At 35.0% G+C, this 23,554-nt stretch overlaps 1 protein-coding gene across 1 annotated transcript in view; it reads left to right on the top strand.

Moving 5' to 3' along the window:
* Nubp1 (NUBP iron-sulfur cluster assembly factor 1) overlaps positions 1–23,554 on the top strand; it is a 192,854-nt gene that overhangs the window by 126,565 nt on the left and 42,735 nt on the right. The window contains exon 8 of the mRNA XM_090406875.1: positions 18,856–18,966. Within this exon, the coding sequence (XP_090263001.1) occupies positions 18,856–18,966 (111 nt within the window). The remainder of the gene's footprint in view (positions 1–18,855; positions 18,967–23,554) is intronic.

A 23,554-nucleotide genomic window follows, 5' to 3' on the forward strand; every position in this document is an offset into this window, starting at 1 on the left:
TTAATTCTGGTGTCAGACAACAATGTACATTATCCCCTCTATTATTCATTATCTATATTGATCACATTATGAAGGAAAGTGATATTAAACCTGATATCAAAATTGGAGGTGGTAATGTCAGCTCTTTACTTTATGCAGATGATGTTATACTCCTTAATAAATCTGCTACAAGTCTGCAAGAGTCCCTGACTAAATTGAATAACTGTTGTAATAAATTTGGTATGAAAATCAGTAACAGCAAGACAGAGACAATGAAAATAGGCAGAAGCATTGAAAACATCAGCTGCATTGAAAATATCAAGTTGAATTGTGAATGGACAACCTATACAACAAAATTTGATTTTTTAACGATACCTGTGACATAATGATTAGAAATATATACACGTTAGCACAAGAATAATGTTTAATTTGCCAAATATTTCGGTCTGAATATTACAGACCATCTTCAGTGGCTACATAGGAATAGTTTTTAAAAAACAAAGTGGAATATGAACAATTGATCATTCATACATAGAACGAGTCGTGTGATTGCATATTGCTAAATATTAGAAGAGTAAACATTTTTAAAACATAATTAAAGATATTAATTCAAAAATTCATATAATGATCTTAAATAACATTAGACTGATAAAAAAAATTAAAAAAAATTAATGTGTTATCCTGATTGAACTTTCCCAAATTTTTGATATAGATATACAGTCATTACGATTCAAGTTAGGACGTTGAAGTAAGGCCTCTACACTTTCTTTAAATAAATGTTCAGATTTGTAGTGACATCTGTGTAGGAGGAGAGTCTTGGACCAAAGGATGCTGTGGTTCGTTTCTAATCCATGCTGAGCTAATCCTGATTTCTCAGGTTTGTTGTGTTGAATTGATGACTGATGCTCTTGAATTGTTTTTTCTATGGAACGTCCAGTTTGTCCAAAGTAAGAAAGATTACAATTACAAGGAACTTGATACACACCAGGTAGAGACAATGTTGAGTATTTATCTTTAGATGAAGGAAAAAAGGTTGGATAATTTGTTAATAGGTGTATAAGTGGCTGTTAGATCATATTTCTTTAAAATTCTCGAAATTGGTTTTGAAATCCTGGAAATGTAAGGAATTGGAACTCGACGTATTGAATCTTGGTTGTTCTGTGTTGGTTTGTAAGAATCGAAAAGATGTTGTGTACTCTTTTTGGAGAAGCCATTTAGTTTCATGTGATGTTTGATAGTCGAAAGTTCCTTCGTAATAAATGAGAAGTTGAACAGTTAGTTTTGGCTCGTCGGAGTAAACATTTTGTGACTCCTGTTTTTTGACAAGGGTGATGAGCAGATTCTTTGAGAATATAACGGCCTGTGAAAGTTGGTTTTCTGTAAACTGTTGTTGTAAGAATACCAGAAGGTGAACGGATGAGAAGGACATTTAAAAAGGATAACTTGTGATAACTTGTTGTCTTTTTCAATTTCCATGGTAAACTTTATACGAGGATGTAAGTTTGGGAAGGTTTAATCAGGATAGCACATTAAATTTTTATTATTATTTTTTTTTTTTTATATATTTTTTTTTTATCAGTCTAATGTTATTTAAGATCATTATATGAATTTTTGAATTAATATCTTTAATTATGTTTTAAAAATGTTTACTCTTCTAATACTTAGTGATATGACATCACACGGCTCGTTCTATGTATGAATGATCAATTGTTCGTATTCCACTTTGTTTTTTAAAAACTATTCCTATGTAGCCACTGAAGATGGTCTGTAATATTCAGACCGAAATATTTGGCAAATTAAACATTATTCTTGTGCTAACTTGTATATATTTCTAACCTATAGAACAAGTAAAACAATTCAACTACTTAGGCACCAGTTTTAGTACAGATGGTAAATTTAATATGGAAATAGACAACAGAATCAACAAAGCTGGTATGTTAGGAAGTCAACTGAATAAATTTATATGGAATAAGAGAGAAATTAGTCAAAACACTAAATTAGCTGTATACAAGACAGTTTTCAAACCAATTTTAACTTATGGATATGAGAGATGGGTTAGAAATAAAACACTTGACCTAAGGCTGCAGACATGAGAGTCCTGAGAAAGATTGATACAGTAAAAAGTGCCTGAAAAGACAGAAACATAATGTTAGATTTGATAATGTTGGAGTCTTCACAGATAATATATTAATTTGTAGGAAAATTGTTGATCAGAAATTAGTAATGGCATAACTTTTTCATGTTGTACTATCATAATTATCCTGTACCCCTCTCCCCTCTGAGGATACATATCAGGAATTTGATGATGATGATCCTCTGCAGCTTGTACACCAACTTATCATGTGGTAATCTACCAAATGATTTTGCAAAGTCTAAGAATATCACTGTATATGATTCTCCCTTATCCAACACATTTGTCTCCTTATGATAAAGCATACGTAGATTGCTAAAACAAGACCTGCCCTTCACAAATCCATGCTGACCATCACAGAGTATCTTATATCCGTCATCATTATTTCGAACACTTTGATCACAACTTCAGATATACAGACCGGTCTATACTTTGAAACTTCTATTCTCATATCATGCTTGTGGAGAGGTAATATTTTGCTTTTTCTCCACTCCATAGGAACCTTTCCCACTGCAAGACTTTCATTAAATGACAAGGACATGGCTAATTCTTTTGCTTGTTCTTTAAAAATATGTGGTGATATGTCATTCATTCCCACAGCCTTATTAACATCTAACCCAAGCAACACGTGATGAACCTCTGATTCTTTCACCTTTAATTCTCCTAAGTCTTGTGTCCCTTCTACATGTTGCACATCATTATTCACACCACTGTGATATACGTTGATTAAGTGTTCATTAAATAATTCCACTATATCATTTGCTATGGTTACTCTGCTACCATAACTATATACCAGTATCATAATTATTTTCCTCTTGCTTTCCACACAGCAGAAAAATTCCCTTGGATAAGCTTTGACCTGACTGGCCAATTTTTCCTCTCATATTCTACTTTTTCTTTTTTAACCATGCTTGTCACTTTTCTGGCCTGAACTTTATATTCTTCATGTATCTGTTCACTGCTTGCTTAATTTCACTGTTCATCCATCTCGCTCTCACTCTGTTCATTTGCTTAACTCTTGGTATGTAGTTATGTATTGCTTATGTTAGATATTGCCATATTATTTCCCATGCACTGTCCAAATCTTTTCTACACAATTCATCAACCGAATGTATTGATGCTAGTTGACTATGGGGCTTCTCATAATCCGCCCACCTTGTAGTTCCACTTTATAGACCCTCTTGATAACAACTTTTTCATGTTTTGACTACCTTCCAAACCAATACCTTATGATCACTTTCACCAGCAGATGGCAGTGTTTGATACCTCACTCACAACCACATCCTTGAGGATATGACCAAATCTAACACCGATAAACCTCATGTTGCTTCCATCACATGCTGCTTTAGATAATTATCTTGCAGAAACTCAACAAATTCACTCTCCTTGTTACTATACACTAGCTCTTCTTTCCAGTCCACATTCGTATAATTAAAATCTCCAATTAGGATCATCTTCCTTTACTTGCCCAACTAATTTCTCTAAACATTTCACAATCAATACTCTCTACTCTTCTGGGCCTATAACAGCATCCTATTAGATATACTATTCTATTAATCTCAACTTTACACCAAACAGCTTCAAAATCTTCACATGCACTACTATTTTCCACTTCAACTCTTGAAGGACACAATTCTGCTGGTACCATTAACAATACCCCCCCCTCCTCTCTTCATCTTCCTATCTTTTGGAAAATTCTATATCCTACCATTTCAAGTCCTGACAGTATATCATCCTCAGTCAATCAAGTGTCACTTATGCCAATTATTTTTGGGCATACTGATTCAGTCAATGCTACAAATTCAGCCCCTTTATTTCTGATATTGTGTACATTAGTATACAAGCATAACAATTCTCCACATCTTTGCTCTCCTTCTCAGTTCACTACTATCATATCTGGGCAACAAACTAATTACTTTCCCAGTGATACTGTTATCCTTCACTTCCTGCAACAGCATCTTCAAATCCCTTTCCACATTCTTTGTCTCACTATCCAAGTTGTTTGTGCCCACCACTACCACTAAATCTGATGCCCATTACTTCATTCTATGCAAAGCATCTGATATTCATTTTATTGTACCACCCGTAAAACATGTCTTGTGCACCTTATTTTTTACCACGCCTTGAATGATTGAGTCACTATATAAAGCAATCCTATCATCTTTAGATATTTGCTTCTTCTTATTAACCTCCTTGTCATTTACATCAGTTATGCTTTTCTTTAAACCTTCAATTTCCCTCTCCATACATTTAACCTGATTAACCTTCATTTTGATTAATTCTTGCCTAAGTTTTTCGACCTCACTTATATTGTTACTGTTGCAAGCACTTTAATCCATTTTCTGATTATTCCTGGTAACACCATTCTCATTTTGGGAATGTCCTAGCCTTTCATCGCTTTTCTCACATACTATAATACATTCCTTTTTATCTTTCAGTCTAACACTCCATAAATCTTCAACATTTTTGAATGCATACATAAAACAATTGTCGCATTTTATCCACTGCAAAAAAAGTCCATGGAAAAACGATCTCTGAGTTGAGACCTTCTGCACTTCTGGTGTACATGTTTTTTTTTGCTGACACTTCTGCCATTTTTGTAATGTTATATGTGAGATAGAAAAAGTTGTCAGAATCCTGAAATGTGGAAAGGCACCTGAGGTTAGGTGATATTCAACTAAAAATGTTTGATTATGGAAATATAAAAGTTTCACATGACTGTGCTGTACTGCATAATCCAGAAGTTTGGTCACAGTTTCAAATTCCAAATGCCCTAAGGCAAAAGTTCTCATACCATCTGTGTGTGTGTGTGTGTGTATATATATGTATATATATAAGAAATAAAACTGAATGTGAGAATTATACAGGGATTTCCCTATTGAGTGTAGTGTTCCTGGTAAGATTTATGCAAGCATACTTTAGTAAAGGCTAAGAAAAATTGTGGAAGGGAGACTGAGAGAAGAGTAAGGTTGGTTCATGCCAAATAGAGTTTATCAGGACAAATAGTTGAGAAATCATGGGAATGTAACACAGATCTGTATTGAGTTTTGTAAATATGAGAAATGCAAATGGCAAAGTGCTAAGAAGAAAATTGCTCAAAATGCTACAAGTCTATTATCTAAATGGGACATTATATTGAACAATAGGTAGTCTTTATTTGAGCTGTAAGTCAACAATTAAAATTGAAGGAGATACAGAGAGAAGAGTTGATGTAAAATCAGGTATGAGAAAAGGATGCACCTACACTATCTCTGTTGTTCTTCATCATCTATGTGGATCACAATATGAATGGAAGTGGCATTACAATATCAAAATTGGAGAAGTTAATCTGAGCTCTTTACTTGATGCAGGTGATGTGCTCTTAAATAAATTCAGTATAAATCTAGAGGATTCCTTAATGCAATTGAATAACTTCTGCAACAATTTTTTTTATTAAAAAAGCAGCAATAAGAAGACGGACTATAAAAATAGTCAGGAACATTGAAAACATCAGATGCATGCTGAATGGGAAACTTATAGAACTAGTACAACATTTGGTATTTTAGTGCAATTGTTAGTGAAGATGGCAAATTAAATATGGAAATAGAGAAGGTAAGAAGCAATGATGGTATACAGGAGTCAACTGAATAAATTTATATTGAGTTATATTTAATTTAACATTAGAAATTAGCTAAAACACCTCAGTAGCAGTATATAGGACTATGTTCAAAGCAATTTGAATAAAGCAATTTTTAACTTATGTATCTGAGAGTTGGGTTAGAAATAAAGCAGTTGATCGAAGACTGGAGACAGGGAATTGAAAGGTTAACAGGTGTTTGATGTCACTAAAAAGTTCCAAGCTGGAGATGGGACTCATGCAGTTAGAAGATTCTTAGAACAGCGCTTCCCAAACTGTGGGCTGTGGTCCCCTTGGGGATCATAAGTTTTGTTGAAGGGGGGGGGTAAAATAATGAAAACAAATTTAAAATGTTTTAAGACACAGTAGATTTTTTTTACTCTGTTAATCTTAAAAGAAACATATTAACTTTTTATTATTTATTATTTCTTTTTTGTTCTTTTTTATATTTTACTATGGAAAAAATCACACATTGATGTTGGTTAACAAATTTTGCTTCTTACGTATTTTCGGTGATTAATGAATATTAGTAAATACAGGTAACCTTCGTATAACGCAGATGTTAGGTTCCGCAGAAATGCCGCATTATATAAATCGCGTTATGCGAGTGTCAGATCACATAGAAAAAGTAGGGTTATGTTCGGAAATCGTTTTTTTTTTTTTTTTTTTTTTTTTTTTTTTTTTTTTTTTTTTTTTTAAATTATATAAACAACAATGACATATCCAACAAAAAAAAATATTTTTATTTAATTCAGGTAATTCATGTAAGTTAAGAAAACATAAACTGTGAAACAAATACATAGTATAAAAATTACAAATTGTACTTAAACTTCATTGCACATAATGCATAAATGTTTTCGGCAAAATAAAATAGTGCATATTTTAATCTTTCATAGCACGAGGATTTGAGGATTGGTTAATAAATACTGGATTTGTCATGTAATCACCTGATGCATTACTACAAAACAGTAGAGTAATTCTATCTTTGGAAAGTTTGAACTCAGGAGCTGCTCTTTCATTTTTCAAAATATAGGCGCGTTTTTTTACTCTTTTTTCCAATATAACCCGGATTCATTTGCATTGAACACCTGGTCTGCACTATAAATGTTTATAAACTTTGAGAGTGTTTTGTTTAATAAGATTTCCATCCATAGGAATTTTCTTTTGAGGTGCAATCTTCTATCGAAATCATTAGAGATTTCTCCTTTTTTCTATTAGAATATCGCATACACGAGCAACGCGCTTTGCACTTATCGTTGACCCAGCAATAACCACTTTCTCGGATTTTATGTTCATTATGTTTGATTGTTTGAATTTTTGATTCATTTAAATTCGAAGTCCCTGCAAAAACTCCTGGTATTTCTCAATTTTTCAACTGATCCAAGATTTTGAATATTTTTCTTTGAGAGAAATTAATTTTGTTTTCAGTGTTGGTTTTTCCCTTTCATTGCAGTTTGTGGCCATTACTATAAAAATAATTTTTTACACAAAAAAAGCAAGCATTACATATTGTATGTAACTCACTAGAAAATAAAGTGCTCAGCTTGAGATGAACATATTTATGATTTTTAATGCACTTTCCTGGCAGAAACGAGGACAATTTTCAATAAACATTTTATACAGTAAACAATTGAGGTACATGCGTGCTAAAGGGTATTTCCCCTAATATAAATTCGCTACTTATCATTACATGCGGGATACAGGCAAACACAAATTTAACGAAGATAAAATTTGATTTTTAAGTCGCCCGGTGAAAAACATATGAAAAGATAAAGGGTTACCACAATTTGTAGACCGTGTTTTTATCGGAACCGTGTTGTATAAGTACGGCGTTCAACAAGGGTTACTACAATTTTGGACCGCGTTATATCGAAACTGCATTGTAAGTACAGCGTTATACAAGGGTTACCTGTATATGCTTATTCATATAACTTTCGTTTCAAAGGTATTGATAATCAACACAGAAAAGATTACAAACCAAAATTAATTATATTGAAAATACAATAAATATTAGAATAATATATGTCTGTATTACGATTTTTTTTTTCGATGGGGGGGCTGTGAAATATTTTAATTTTTCCAAAGGAGGCCTTGGCATCCATAAGTTTGGGAAGCACTGCCTTAGAAGACTGAAATATATGATCTGACAATATTTAAAGTCCTGACAGAATTAATTAATCAGCAGGAAAATTGTCAGTAGGAATTTAGTAATAATATAAATTTTCATGTAGTACTGTCATAGTATCCTGTACATTGTTAAATTGTGATCGATTGAGAATATAGAAATTCCAATCTCTTCATAATTTAACAATCAAGACTAGAGAGATTGAATAAATACATGTGTTTGTCTCTGAGTATACTGTAGTGTAACCTTTTAAATATATCCAAGTTCCATACTGTATAGTTTTCCTTGTCTAAGTATGTTAGAATACAACTGAGTAAGTGTATCAAATATTGTATAATTTACATTAAATTATGTTGTTAGCAAGTTATCTACAACTGAGTGAGTGTATCAAATATTGTATAATTTACATTAAATTATGTGGTTAGCAAGTTTTATATGAGCTATGCCTTTATCATCACAATACCATTATCAATTAAGGTCAGGGTCCTGTCATAAGTGCAACTAAGTAAATGTGTCAAATGTTGTATAGTTTACATTAAAATTTGTTGTTCGTAAGTTGTTCATAAGATATGCCTTTGTCATCACAATACCAGTATCAATCAAGGTCAGGGTCCTGTCATAAGTGCAACTAAGTAAATGTGTCAAATGTTGTATAGTTTACATTAAAATTTGTTGTTCGTAAGTTGTTCATAAGATATGCCTTTGTCATCACAATACCAGTATCAATCAAGGTCAGGGTCCTGCCGTCTTTGTTTGAATTGAGTTGCATATGGCAATTTTGTCCCACCCTTCAACTTGGGTGGATTGGTCAAGCTTTCAGACCGTTGCAGCATGGCTTGCATAAAGTTTGGAAGGGAGTGTCATCCAAGGTCCCGGAGCAGTAATATGAGAAGGACAGTTTTCCCTGGCGATTGCATACCAATGGCACAGGAAAGGGGTAAAAGAGAAGGTGGTTACTATGACGTTTGACCCATGTGAGTAAGACTTTCGACGTTATGTGGATATCGTAGAGTACGGGAATCCCCATGACCAGCAGGAAATAAAAAGGTCAAGAGAACCCCCTCGCTCTCTTTTGTTCCTGGATTGTCTCACATTGGGATTCTCGAGGTCATAGGCTGGACGCAGGTGGCAGAGCCTCCATTCCAGAACTGGTTGGATGATGCATCAGCAGAGACAGTAGATCCGAAGTCCCCTAGATCTACAGCCGAGCCAGCCAGCCATAGAAGGAGGGGCCATGCTTTCGTCATACGGAGGTTGAGCAGAATTGTCAACAGCCGGAAGACCACTTGCCACTGTTTTCATTTAAGGAAAGGAAAAGGGGCATTCTATTGAAGAGAGCCAGCTTCCAACAAGTCAACAACGGTGATGACCTCCGAGATAGATAAGTAGAAACTTTTCATTGCTAGCTGTGGATGAAAGGAATTTGGTTAAGTGATCGATTTAAGGAGAGAGCATTAATGATATCATAAGACAGGACTGTAGCGATCAAAATCTTGAATGATAAAATATTGTAGTTTCGTAGCAGTGCTGAGTTATTGTACTAACTGTTGAGATGATTCAGAAAAGGTTTTGAAGATTAGCATTGAGGTTTAAATGATATTACTACTAGAATTTTGTATTGAATTTAATGATAATGCTGATATCCAAGATAGCCTGTTTGCATTTAGTTTAGAAGTGATTATTACCACATGTGTCTAGCCTTGTAAGAAAATTTATTGGTTAATATCATTGATAATACTAAGCATGGAATGATTGGGCCCAGTTAGAATTTTTATATCTTGATATATTAACCATTGACTGAAATTGTGTAGTGTTCTTATCTGTATGTATCATATATAATGTTCATTAAATCTTTCTTTTCTTTAATCTAATCAAGTTGTCTGTGTGTGGAATCTGATGCACCGCTTATAAAAAAGATTAATGAGAACCTCAGCAGGGAATTAAGGAATAAGACCTTGGCCATGCCTGCAGATTTAGGATATCACTTGTGTTCCTTCCTGAGATCATCTTTCTTTTAATATAACTTATAAAATTCATTAGTCCTAAGAGGCACAGTCTCAAAAAAAATAAATATCTTAGAACTTCTTGAGAAGCTGATCTCAGGACTCTGACACGTTGGGATCGACTCCTCCCAGAGCCAATTCTCTTGTTAACCAGAGGCATCACGTGTTATCAAGAAAGGGTCTTATCAATATCGTTATATAAAATTACAAACACCAGTTGAAGGAAGGAAAACGATATAACAACATCCTGAGGGTACATATCAGGAATTTGATGATGAACTGCAAAATGTTTTGAATATAATAATGATTATATTATTACTCAGTTCATTCGAAATTTCACTCGTAGAATTGCTGTTATGCTAAGAGCAGTTTTAAAAGACTTGTGATTAAAGTAATACCTCAGTACTCATAACAGTTTTTGTTGCAGGTGTTCTTTTAATAATAAGTAACTGTCAACTTAATAAGAACTCTGAAAGGATGTATGCATGGCATCCATGGAGAGGAATGATGAGCCAGGAAGGAGAGAGAGAGAATTGTGGACTTCTTGGTAACGTTTGATATAGCAATGGTGAACTAGTTTTTCTGCAAGAGGGAAGAACATTTGATAACATTTAGAAGTGGTAACAATAATTCACAGATTGATTACATTTTGACTAGAAGAAAACATCTTAAGGAAGTAACAAATTGTAAGGTATCCCAACAGATCAAGTGGTGCAGCAACACTGGCTGCTGTGCGCAGACTTTAAAATAAGGTCATTTATCTTTGATAAATGACCTTATCAAAGATAAATAGACTGTGGCTTCCATGGCTTCCAAAGAACCTTTGGAAGTCATGAGATGAAGCCAATTAAGTGGTTTTGCTTAAAAGAAGAGTGTGAGAAACCTTTTTTAAGGAGAGGGTGTTAGAGAGGATTTTAGATGGACCAGAAAGCGTACAAGATTGGTGGAGACTTAATTCAAAAGCAATTCTGAGCTGTGCAATTGAGGTGTTTGATGAAACATCTGGAAAGATTAGAGAGCAGATTAGAAGGAGGGTTGGTGGTAGAATAATAATGTACAAGAAGCAATGATGGCTAAGAGGAAGGTAAAGCAGAAGCGGAATGAGTCAAGAGTGGAAAAGGACAGAGAGAGGAAGCGAGAATCCAAGAAAGTTTTTGCGCAGGCAAAGACCTTGGCATATGAAGATCTTTATGATCATTTTAGAAACAAAGGAAGGACAAAGAAAAATTTATCGATTGGCAAAATGTAGAAATAAGGCATCAAAGGACAACTTACATGTGAGGCAGATCAAAGACTCTGGAGAGAGAGTATTAAGGAGGGATGTGGATATAAGAAACAGATGGAGAATATACTTTGAAGGGCTTTTGAATGAGGAAAATGCGAGGACTCACAGAGAAGATGGGCAGCCTTATGAGTGGATGGTGCAGAACATCAGTAAAGTGAGTGTGAAGGAGGCCATAAAGAGGATGAAGAATGGAAAATCGGTTGGCCCTGCCAGGATCTTAGTTGAGGCATGGAAGGCATTGGGGGAAGAGAGAATTGATCTGCTGTGGGGCCTGTTCATAAAAGTTTGCCAACAGAAAAATATAGTATAATATAGGAGTGGAGGGAAAGTACTCTTGTCCCCATCTACATGAGTAAAGGAGATGCACAAGACTGTAAGAATTACAGAGGAATAAAGTTTATGTCCCACACAATGAAAATCCTAGAAAGGATTCTTGATAGAAGACTGAGGAAGGAGGTGGAGATTACAAAGGAACAATTTGGCTTCATGCCTGGTCAATTGATGACAGATGCTATCGTTGGGTTAGTAGATGATGGAAAAGTTTTGAGTGAAACAACGGGAGCTACATCTGGTGTTTATTGATCTGGAGAAAGCGTATGATAGAGTGCCAAGGCAAGAAGTCCTGGAAGTGAGGGAGAAGACGGTACCAGAGAATTATGTCAGGTTGGTGCAAGGAGATGTACAGAAATGTGAAGGCAAGAGTTCAGACCTGCCTGGGAAAGACAGACAGTTGGCTTGCATCAAGGGTCAGCATTAAGTCTGTTCCTGTTTAATATTGTGATGGTAGTGTTGACAGAGGAAGTGAGACGCACCTTAGACAATGTTGTATGCAGATGACATCGTGCTATGTGCAGAATCAAGAGAAGAAGTGGCAGTTAAACTGGAAAGATGGAGGAAAGTAATGGAAGATAGAGGTTTGAGACTGAGCAGAAGTAAGACGTGTTATGTGTTACAAAGTGGATGGTAGCCAGGAGACATCTGGAGCTGGAAGGAAATGTCATCAGGAAGGTTAGGTTCACTAATGAAAGAGGATGGAGAGGCTAAGAAGGAAGTGGGATACAGGATACAAGCTGGATGGGGGAACTGGAGAGAGAGATGGCTGGCTGAAGCACTATGTGATAAGAGGGTGCCAATCAATCTAAAAGGCTAAATCTACAGGACAGTAGTGAGACCAGCTATGACGTATGCCATGGAAACTGTGACCCTGAGGAAAATAATATCAGCAGGATGGAGGTAGTAGAGATGAGAATGCTTAGGTGGATGTGCAGTGCGACCAGAAAGGATCGTCTGAGAAATGACTATGTAAGGGGGAATGGTGAAAGTTATGAACTAAGGAGCAAAGATATATGAGGCAAAGTTGAGATGGTTTGGTCATGTAATGAGGAGGTAGGACGAATATGTGGGAAGAAAGGTCATGCAGATGGATGTGCAGGGGAGGAGGAAGCGCAGGCAGCCAAAGAAGAGATGGAGGGAGTTGGTGGAGGAAGACTTGAGGATGAAGAACTTGGATGTAGTTACAGACCAAGACAGGAGGATGTGGAGGAGACTTACCAAAAACAGCAACCCTACTTAAGTGGGACAAGCTGCAGAAGAACTGCCAACTTAATCATCACGACTGCCATTTGATCAGTTATGAGTACTTGAGGTATTGCCTTAGCCGAGTCATTTAAGACTATCACACAAAATTTGCTAGTAATGGTAATGATGCCATTATTGTTTTAAAAACAATGAGTTGTACTTTAATTAAAATAAAGTACAGGAATCAAACAAGGCACTTCAGGCTCTCAGTAGTAGCAGCGCACTGATATCATTCTGGGTATTAAAATACAGGGTGTTCGGGATAAATTTGACAGTTTCGTAAGGAAAAAGAAAATCTTCTTTGTATCTATTAAATTTAATGAATTGACAAAAAAACATTACAGGCAGAGTTAATTACAATACTATCAACAAGATTTACTCAAAATAACCACCATTAGCATCGATCACAGCTTCAATTCTGCTTCGGAACCTCGAACAAGCTGATGCTACAGTCTCCCTGGGAAGGGCCGCAAAAACTGTTTTAATTTTATCCATTAACTGGGCTTTTGTATTACTGGAAGTGCGATTGGTGTCTTTTTCAACTGCGCCCCATACAAAATAATCCATGGGGTTAAGGTCTGGGGAGTTTGGAGGCCAAACATTTGGACTGGTGAAGTCGTAGAAATTTCAAACAACCATTTTTGACTTTTCCCAGAGGTGTGGCAAGGGGCCGAATCCTGCTGCCATACATACGGCCTACCATTGGCTACCCTTGTTATCCAGGGCTTGACTACAGTTAGCAACTCCACGAACAAAGCCCGAATTCCAATGCCAGGGTTCTTCAACACCTGTTCCTGCAGATTTGCGAGGAATTCTGCTGTACGAACGCAATCAGATCGTCTGCTAGGGATCTTTCTTCTTGCTACATCCTCGTAGTCACCATTGCAAGTCTCTAGTTCATGCCTGATTGTTTTTACTGTATTCAGGGAGCATTGGGCAGCAGTCGTAATATCCTTATTTTGATGGCGGGCACGAATCATCATGATACAAGTTATTCTCTTCCATGATTCAGGTGGGTTCCAGCTATCCATCCTTTCTGACATCTTGTATATGGATGAAGAAGGGTCCAAACTTTTAAATGAAGAGAAGTGTGTGTTAATACATGTAACTTACGGAAAAATATAATTAATTATAAATATGTCAAATTTATCCCGAACACCCTGTAAATCTACCACTTAGAGTTATTCACGTATCCATGTCAGCAGTTCAGTTTTAATATGCACCTTATCAGAGTGGGAGTGGATTGTGGACAAGGATGTGTGTGCGTGCGTGTATCTTAATGCAGTAGATATATTTCGTTGCCCAGTGTGTGTGACCTCTATCACTGGAGGCCTGAAGTGGTTTGCAAATGCTCCATGTTTATTGTCTAGAAATAGGATTTTTGGATTATATAAAAACCATGATTTTTTTTATTTTTATGATGACTTCCATCCTAGAAAGGTTTTTGTAAACCTATAGTATATCTGTATTTTTTAAAATATTTTTATTAATGTTGTATATTTTATATATATTTTTATGTATTCTATAAACCTGCTCTAGAGACCAAACATGGAACTTTTTCGAGCCACTTAATGCCTCTAGTAAGCAGGGTGTGGCCTCACACCAAGCAATTAAGTTCAAAGACATTCACAGATATCCATGTCCATGGTGGGATTTGTACCTGCAACCTGTTGTTGGAGAACAGATATACTAACCATTCAGTCAACTGGACTGGCATTTAATTACCACTGAAGATTACAAGCCATGGATTGGATTAAAAGAAAAAAAAAAATTAAAGCTCAACATCTGGCTGCACTAGTTTACTCTTGGTTTTTTTCAAGGTTTAGCTGGATGTCCATTTTTTAGAATGCTCGTCTATCATGGATATTGAAATTACCCACCAAAAATTCCTTCTTTTCATAAGGAATAAGAATTTCATAAGGAAAAAAGAAATTAGCTTGTTTTAAAAATTAAGAATTTGGAGTTTTTTAACTTTTTAAATAAAGTGTTTATCTTTTTAAATAGAAAAAGAGCCCACAGTTACCAACCCTTAAACTTCACATTAGGTAGTTTTTTTCTTATTTATTTAGATTTCCTTAATTTATAGTCCTTACAGATAACAGTATTAGTTTTTGCTATTCATATGTGCCTCTCTAAAGAGATCAAGTCCACCATTTACAAAACACTTATTGTTCAAGTTAAGTGTCCATAAAGGATAGAATTTTCTTCATTGGTGACATCTTTTGAGTTGGAATATAGTTTCAGGTGTATTTCTTTAATGATTAGGTTGCATTTTTTTCTTTTTGGTTGAACTGATTGCACATCTTTAGTTCATTTTGAAGATTTCAGATAAGTAACATTAACTTAAAGTGTTGTAACATTTAGAAAGTTAAATGTTAATTTTTCTGCTTTTAATTTTTATAATTTCATACTTCTAGTTTTCTGATTTCTTCTTTTTTTCTCATTATTGGAATTTGTTCTTTCTTTGTTTTCCATCCTTTATGCACAAAATCCATCCTTTGTGTTCCATCCTCACTACAGTTTCTTGCCAATTCTTTTGTCAAATGCTTTCGGTGTAGAGCATAATTTCCACCTCACTGTATAGTGAATTTTCTTTACTATAATATTGATAATTACGGAGATTATATTGAGACTTTTTTGGTAATTTTGTGATAGCAAGTAGGCTCACTATAGTGGTTTTAGCTTCACAGTGCAACCATAATAAAATTAAAGTCAGCAGTTGTAGTACAATTAATTAAAAAGTTATCACAGTTAATAAAAAAATATTACAGTTCGTCTACTGTTACTTTTAGAAATATAAAATGACTAAGCCAGCAAAGGTTGGTCGATTGGTAGAACTTCTGCTTCTAATGGCTTAGCAAAAAGTTAAGCAACTTTGAGTGCAGTTAGTAGTTAGAGGGGTTCAATCGTTCGATGCTGTTGGCACACTCTCCCTTGATGAGTCTTTGAACTCCCTGGAGGTGTCACATAATAATAATAATAATTATTATTATTATTATTTGTCACCACCAGGGAGTCCAAAGACTCATTGAGGGAGGGCATCTGCTCACAACTCTGCTTCCATCAACTGACGGCAATTACACCAACGCCATCTACCACCAACCTCTAGTACCACTAGAGGTTGGCGGTAGATTTCCACCTGGTACACCACTAGTATTTCCACAGACAATCACAAACATTCATATCCACGATGGGATTCGAACCTGCAGCCTCTTGGGAGAGCGGACACGCTAATCACTCGGCCAGCCAGGCTGGCCATTTTACATTATGAATTGTAAAATACTGGTACTTGCAGTGTTTTTATTTTTTATTAAGGCAGAAGAGTGTTTCACATTTATTGTTTTTTTTAAATAAATTAAGTTGGTTGGTATTTAAAAAATTCATTTTATAAATATTAATTTCACTTTTTTTTTTTTCAGATTTCATTATTGCAAATAATACTCTGAATGTTATATCTTTATATGTTCTGAAGGAACTTCTGAAATAAAATACTGTTTTAATAATATGCTGTTTTAAGGATACTTGTGACATAAGATTGAATGATATATGCACGTAAACACAAGAAAGATATTTAATTAACCAAATATTTGGTCTGGAAATAGCAGACCATCCTCAGTGGTATTACAAGAACAGTTTTAAAAAATACAAGCTAGAATACTAACAATAGATTGTTAAAAATAGAACACACCGCGTGATGTTATATCACTAAGTATTAAGTATAAAACGGAATATTTTGAAGTAGAGACATAATTGAAAAAAAAAATTAATGAGTAATCTTGATTAGACATTCTCAGATTTTTGATATAGATATACAGTCATTACGATTCAGGTTGGGACGATGGAGCAAGGCCTCCATGCTTTCCTTGAACAAACGTTTGAACCTATAATGGGATCTATGTAAGAGGTGAGTCCTGGACCAAAAGATGCTGTGGTCAGTTTCAATTCCATGTTGAGCCAATCCAGACTTTTCAGGTTTCTTGTGAAGAATGGAGGATTGATGTTCTTGGATTCTTTTTTCAAGAGAATGTCCAGTCTTTCCAAAATAGGAGAGATCACAGTTGCAAGGAATTTGATAAACTCCAGGAAGAGATAAAGTTGAGCGTTTGTCTCTAGGAGAAGGAAAATGAGAAGACAATTTGTTAATAGGTGAATACATAGTTGTTAAATCATATTTCTTTAAAATTTTTGCGATAGGTTCTGAAATACCGGAGATATAAGGAATAGGCACTCGACGTATTGAAACTTTGTTGTTTTGTGGAGGATTATAAGAATTGAGAAGATGTTGAGTACTTTTTTTAGAAAAGCCATTGAGTTTCATGTGTTGTTGGATAGTAGAAAGTTCTTGTAGATAATCAAAAGTAGAACAATTAGTTTTGGCTCTTCTGATGAGGCATTTTATAATTCCTGTTTTTTGACATGGATGATGGGCTGATTCTTTAAGAATATAACGACCTGTGAACGTTGGTTTCCTGTATACTGTAGTTGTAAGAATATTTGAAGGTGACCAGATGAGGAGAAAGTCTAAAAAAGATAACTGGTTGTTTTCTTCTATTTCCATAGTAAACTTTATACGATGATGCAAGGAATTAATACTGTTTAAAAAAGAAGGTAAAGAGTTTTTGCTGTGAGGCCAAATAGTAAAGATGTCATCTATATATCTTACGGAAAAAGATGGTTGAGGGAAAATAGATGAGAAGAGGACTTTTTCTAAATGTTCTAAATAAAAGTTGGCTCAAGCAGGAGAAAGAGGACTTCCCATGGCCATTCCTTCTACTTGGCTGTAAAATTTATTTTGACATACGAATCCAGAATGTATTACGAAATCAAATAATTTTATAATGTCTTGAGGAAAGATGTCAGCAAGTAATTTTAAAGTTTCCTTGACAGGTACATTGATATATAAAGATTCTATATCAAAGCTAACCATAAGATCTGTAGGTTGTAATGAGACATTTTTTAATTTTTCTAAGAAATCTGAGGAGTTTTTTAAAAAAGAATTAGCGTTGCCAATGTAAGATTTCAATAATTTAGCTAGATATTTGGCTATACGGTAAGTAGGAGAATCAATACAATCTACTATTGGACGAAGAGGATAGTCAATCTTATGGATTTTTGGAAGGCCATAAAATCTAGGAGGTCTTGCAAAATGAGTTTTAAGTCTTTCAATTGTGTCTTTATCTAAACTGATGACTTCATCTAAGAGAGAATTTAATTTCTTTAGTTGTCTGTTGGTTGGATTATAATCAATTTCTTGATATGTGGAGCGATCTCGAAGCAAAAGAGAAAGTTTTCTTCTGTAATTTGCTGAGTCCATAACTACTGTTGCTTTTCCCTTATCAGCTTTGGTGATAATGAGGTGATTATTTTTTCTCAAGGACTGTAAAGATTTCATTTCTGAGAAGTCTGGATTGGCTCAACATGGAATTGAAACTGACCACAGCATCTTTTGGTCCAGGACTCACCTCTTACATAGATCCCGTTATAGGTTTGAACGTTTGTTCAAGGAAAGCGTGGAGGCCTTGCTCCATCGTCCCAACCTGAATCATAATTATATCAAAAATCTGGGAAAGTCTAATCAAGATTACTCATTAATTTTTTTTTTTTTTTCCAATCATGTCTCTACTTCAAAATATTCCGTTTTATACTTAATACTTAGTGATATAACATCACGCGGTGTGTTCTATTTTTAACAATCTATTATTAGTATTCTAGCTTGTATTTTTTAAAACTGTTCTTGTAATACCACTGAGGATGGTCTGCTATTTAATTAACAAAATATTTGGTTAATTAAATATCTTTCTTATGTTTACGTGCATATATCATTCTGTTTTAATAATATTTAAGGCATTCCACACTGTTGATGTATTAAGAAACAATAAAGTCATTACTAAATGAATAGAAAGTAGTAAAAGGATGTTTATTAGGATGACTTCATCTATAAAATCCACTAGATAATGCTTTAGGTTTAAAGATCTTTCAGTATGGGAAATTCTTTACCTCATAGATATTTTACTGGTTTTTAAATTCTAAGTGCATAGTTTTCTGACTCATTTTCATATCTGTACATTTTAAAATTAGTACTTTTACATCATTATAATATCTGACTTTATATGTTAATGCTTTTCTTTTTTATTAAAGGCAGTGTCACTTATAGATGTTAGAAAAGAAATAAACTTTTGTCAGAAGGTGAGACTACCAGTATTAGGAGTTATAGAAAACATGAGTGGCTTTATATGCCCAAAATGTAAAGTAAGTCAGGTGTTAACACTTTTTATTATTTAAGATGTTTAATTATTATGTGTGTGTTATTAATTGAAAGGGTAGTTATCGAGCATTTTGGAAAAATTTTGCAACAACAGCCAGTCAGTCTGGGAATGATTGTATTTTTGACACTTAAACACAAAGGTTTGGGATATAGAGCCTAACAAGACAGTTGAAATAACCTGCTTTCACTGATGTTGAGAATTTTGGTGTGTTAAATGTAAAGATAATATATCTAGTCAGGACCAGGTGACATCCCTATGTATGAGAATTCTTCTTATAGCTGTCACTCCTCAGTCCTCAGTTTGAAGCAAATCTCCTTGTCAGGAACTTCAAGGAGGTGACACTCTGATATTACTCCTTGATAAAAGTTCAAAATTTTGTGGGAAATAACCATAATTGGTATTCCCTTCCCCACTAATAGATGTTAGAGGGGTTGCTCCGATTATGTTCGGAGATGGCTGTTTTGATGAGAATGGCCAAATGAAGTTTCTTAGTAGATGTCAAACAGACAAGCTTAGGTGTTGAAGGTTATTCATAACTTATTTTTAATGGTATCAACAACACCAAATGAACTATTTTATAAAAGAACGTTTATTAACTTGGTTATATTTCACTGAATTTCAAATCAGTATCTTTAGAGCACAACACAACATGTATATGTGACAGTGAGTAAGCGAAACAACATAAATTGTAACAGACAAAAGATGTAAAGTCCTAATTTTTCACCCTTTAATGTTGTAAAAAAGAGAGAGAGAAGTAGTAGTACTACAGCTATGTGGGAGTCACTCTTAAGATAATAACAGTCTCCCAAATTTTTGGCAAATTAATGCAACCATATTTGTTCAGGTTAGGAGAATTCTTCATATGGCTAACTCAAAAAAAATAATCTTTCCATCTGTAATGACTTCTAAATAGCACTTTTATTTTCTTCCATCTAATCCTGCGTGAAGGGGTGTCCAAAGAGGTTTATAAACATCTTTTTATAGATAGTTTGTTCATCACCATTAAATTTCCTGCCATGTACCCTCAAGGGGTGTACAGGATATGATAGTACTACATGAAAAAAATTACATCATTACTAACTTCCTATCTACAATTTTCCTCCAAATCAGTCTGTTACTTGTCAAGACTCCAACATTATCGATTCTTATATTTTTATCGTCTAAGGCACTTTGTACCGTATCAATCCACCTATATCTTGGTCTTCCTCTGGGTCATTTTCCTGCCAACCTGGCAGAGAACACTTGTTTTGCTAATCTTTCCTTACCCATTCTGTTCCAGTGACCATACCACCTGAGATTAGCTCTGCTAACACATTGCTGGATGCTGACAATGTCAAGTTCTTTCCTAATATCGTCGTTTTTAATATGATATTGCCATTAATGCCATCTGTTCACGCCTATAATCTTTCTCAGGACTCACATATCTGCGGTCTCTAGTCTTTGGTAAAGTGTTTTACTTCTGACCCAGCTCTCAGATCCATAAGTTAAAACTGGTTTGAATACTGTCTTGTATACAGCTAATTAAGTGTTCTGACTAATTTCTCTCTTATTCCATATGAATTTATTCAATTGACTTCCCACCATACTAGCTTTGCCGATTCTGTTGTCTATTTCTATATTTAATTTACCATCTTCACTAAAAATCGTGCCTAAGTAGCTGAAATGTTTTACTTGTTCCACAGGTTCTCCATTCACAACACAGTTGACATTTTCAATGATTCTGCCTATTTTCATTGTCTTTGTCTTTTTAATGCTGACATTCATACCATATCTATTACAACAGTTATTCAATTTAGTCAGAGAATCTTGCAGACTTGTAGCGGATTTATTTAGAAGTATAACACCATCTGCATAAAGCAAAGAGCTGACATTAACATCTCCAATTTTGATATCATGTTTAATATCACTTTCCTTCATAATGTGATCCATATAAATAATGAATGACAGAGAGGATAATGTACATCCTTGTCTCACACCAGATTTAAAAATTAAACCATCTTCCTGTACTTCCTTCAATTCTAACTTACAACTCAAATAAAGACTAAGTATTGCTTGATATAATGCCCCATTGTCACCATATAACTAGCGTATTGAATAGCTTTTCTCTTGGCCCCTTGTCATATACCTTTTCCAAATCGACAAAACTTAAATACAGATCTTTGTTATATCCCATGCTTTCTCAACTATTTGTTGTAAAGTGAAGATCTGATCCTGACAGCCTCTATTTGGCCTGAATCCAGCTTGTTCTTCACCAAGCTTTTCTTCCACAATTCTTCTCAACCGGTTCTCAAGTATACTTGCATAGATCTTACCAGGAACACTCAGTAGGGAAATACCTCTGTAATTCTCACATTCAGTTTTATTTTCCTTTTTATATATGGGTACTATGAGAGCTCTACTCCAATCATCAGGAATTCGTCCCTCTGTCCAGGCTTTCTGAACTATGCAGCGCAACCACTGTAAGACTTTGATAACACCATACTTCAGCATTTCTGGTCGAATATCATCTACACCTGCTGCCTTTCCACATTTCAAGCCTTTGATGGCTTTTTCTACTTCAAGTATGGATATGTATTCCTGACTGCATACCTGGCCACTGTTTTTTACCACTGTGCTGTCATCACTGCTTGTTTCATTTAGCAGTTTTTTCAAAGTAATTACTCCATACTTCAAGGATATCTTTTTTCTCCCATTTTCATGTCACCTTTATCATCTCTAACTCCTTTTACAGTACTCTTTCCTCCATTTCTAAGCTTCTTCAACAACCTCCAGAATATTTTGCCACCTTCTTGATATTTCTTTTCTATATTCTTGCCAAAGTCCTCCCATGAATTTTGTTTAGCTAGTTTTACACAGTGTTTAGCTTACATTTGTCTCTGTATTCTCTAAGAGCACAAGCTGACTTATTTGCCAGGAACTTTTGATATGCTTTCTTCTTTTCCTTCACTGCCTCTTTAACTTCCTGTGTCCACCATGGAGTTCTGATTTTTCTATCCTTGCAGACAACCTCACCACATGCCTCTCTGGCTGAATCAATCAGGGTTTTCTTGAAGGTTTGCCACTGAATCTCCAAGGTTTGGTTTCTCAAACTCTTTCATTTTTTCTTCAATAATCTTTGTGTATTTTAGTCAACAGTTCACATCTGAGAACAGCTCAGCTTTTATTCACTTTAAAGCTTTCTTATATGTCATTCTTTTCAATATGAAATTCAATTTTATCCTGCTCAAGACTAAATAGTGGTTGCTTCCAATTTCAAATCCTCTGTACACTCTGGTGTCCTGCACAAGGGAGAAAACATCACTATCAACAATAACATAGTCAATGAGACTTTTCTTATTTCTTGCCTCTCCATGTGAATTTGTCCACATTTTTATGTTGGAACATGGTGTTAGTAATAACCAGTCTCCATGTCCTGAGCAGAAATCCAAACGATATTTGCCATTATTATTAGCTTTGCTCTTTTCTCCAAATTTTCTCAAAATATTTCTGTATGTCTCACAATCATTTCCTACTCAGCTATTGAGATTCCCAACAAGGACCAACTTTTCCTTTTTCATTGTGTCAGTTGCTTTTTCTAAAGCCTCAAAAAATTCCTCCACTTCTACATTAGTAGAACCTTCTGTGGGATCATAGGCACAAATAAGTCTTATTGTCCAGTTCCCCATTCTCATATTTGCCCACATCACTCTACTTGAGACTGACTGCCATTCAAGAAGATTAGCCTCATATTTTGTGTTGAATACTATAGCACTCCTTCTTTTCCTTGATTGTCATTGCCTGAATATAACATTTTGTATTTATTGCTCAGAAAGATCTCACCAATTTTTGTCATTTTGGTTTCAGCCACCCCTATTATGTCGATCTGGTACTTATCTAATTCCTCAGCTTGCTCCATTTCTTTGCCATTCAGGCTTCTTATGTTGATAGTACTGATCTTTAACTCTGGTGATTTTGAGTTGGGGTGTGTTTTCAGATTTGTTCCAGTAGCTGACTTTTTGTTGTTCGCCCTGGTTCCCTGGCGAAAACAACGGGGACCCTTGTTTAACCGGGTGATGCCCCAGCCGGCATGAAATTTTGTCATGTTGTACCATCATTTTTTTTTTTATTTTGGTTTAACCAATAAGAATACAATTTGGTCGGCTAAATCCCAAATTGCCAGCCCATCCTCGTTCGTTCAGTATCCAAGTAGATACCCAACAGGGTGGACCATGAGAAGGTGAGGATTGGACATTAGGTCAGAAGCCCTAGTCTCTTCTCCGCATTCCTTTAAAGGCTATGTGGAGGTCTCCTCTAAGTTATACATCTTTGACCCTTAAGCAAACTATTTAAACAAATAGTTTGTTTAGTGTTATTAAAGCTATTAAAAATAAGTTATGAATTTCTTAATAGATTTTGGAGACCCTGCCAACCCTTCCAAACCCTTCTGTATAAAGAAGGGTTACTTTTTTCTTTGTGAATATTGCCTGTTGAAGGGCCCTGATAAACATGAGGATGAAAATATATTCATTCATAAAAGTAAGGAGATTTATCATTAGCACCAGAGCTCCCCATTGCCCATGGAGCCATACATG

Source organism: Typopeltis vanoorti, chromosome 17 (genome assembly GCF_054136105.1).
Source record: "Typopeltis vanoorti isolate ZY-2024b chromosome 17, IOZ_Tvanoo_1.0, whole genome shotgun sequence".
NCBI lineage: Eukaryota > Metazoa > Arthropoda > Arachnida > Uropygi > Thelyphonidae > Typopeltis > Typopeltis vanoorti.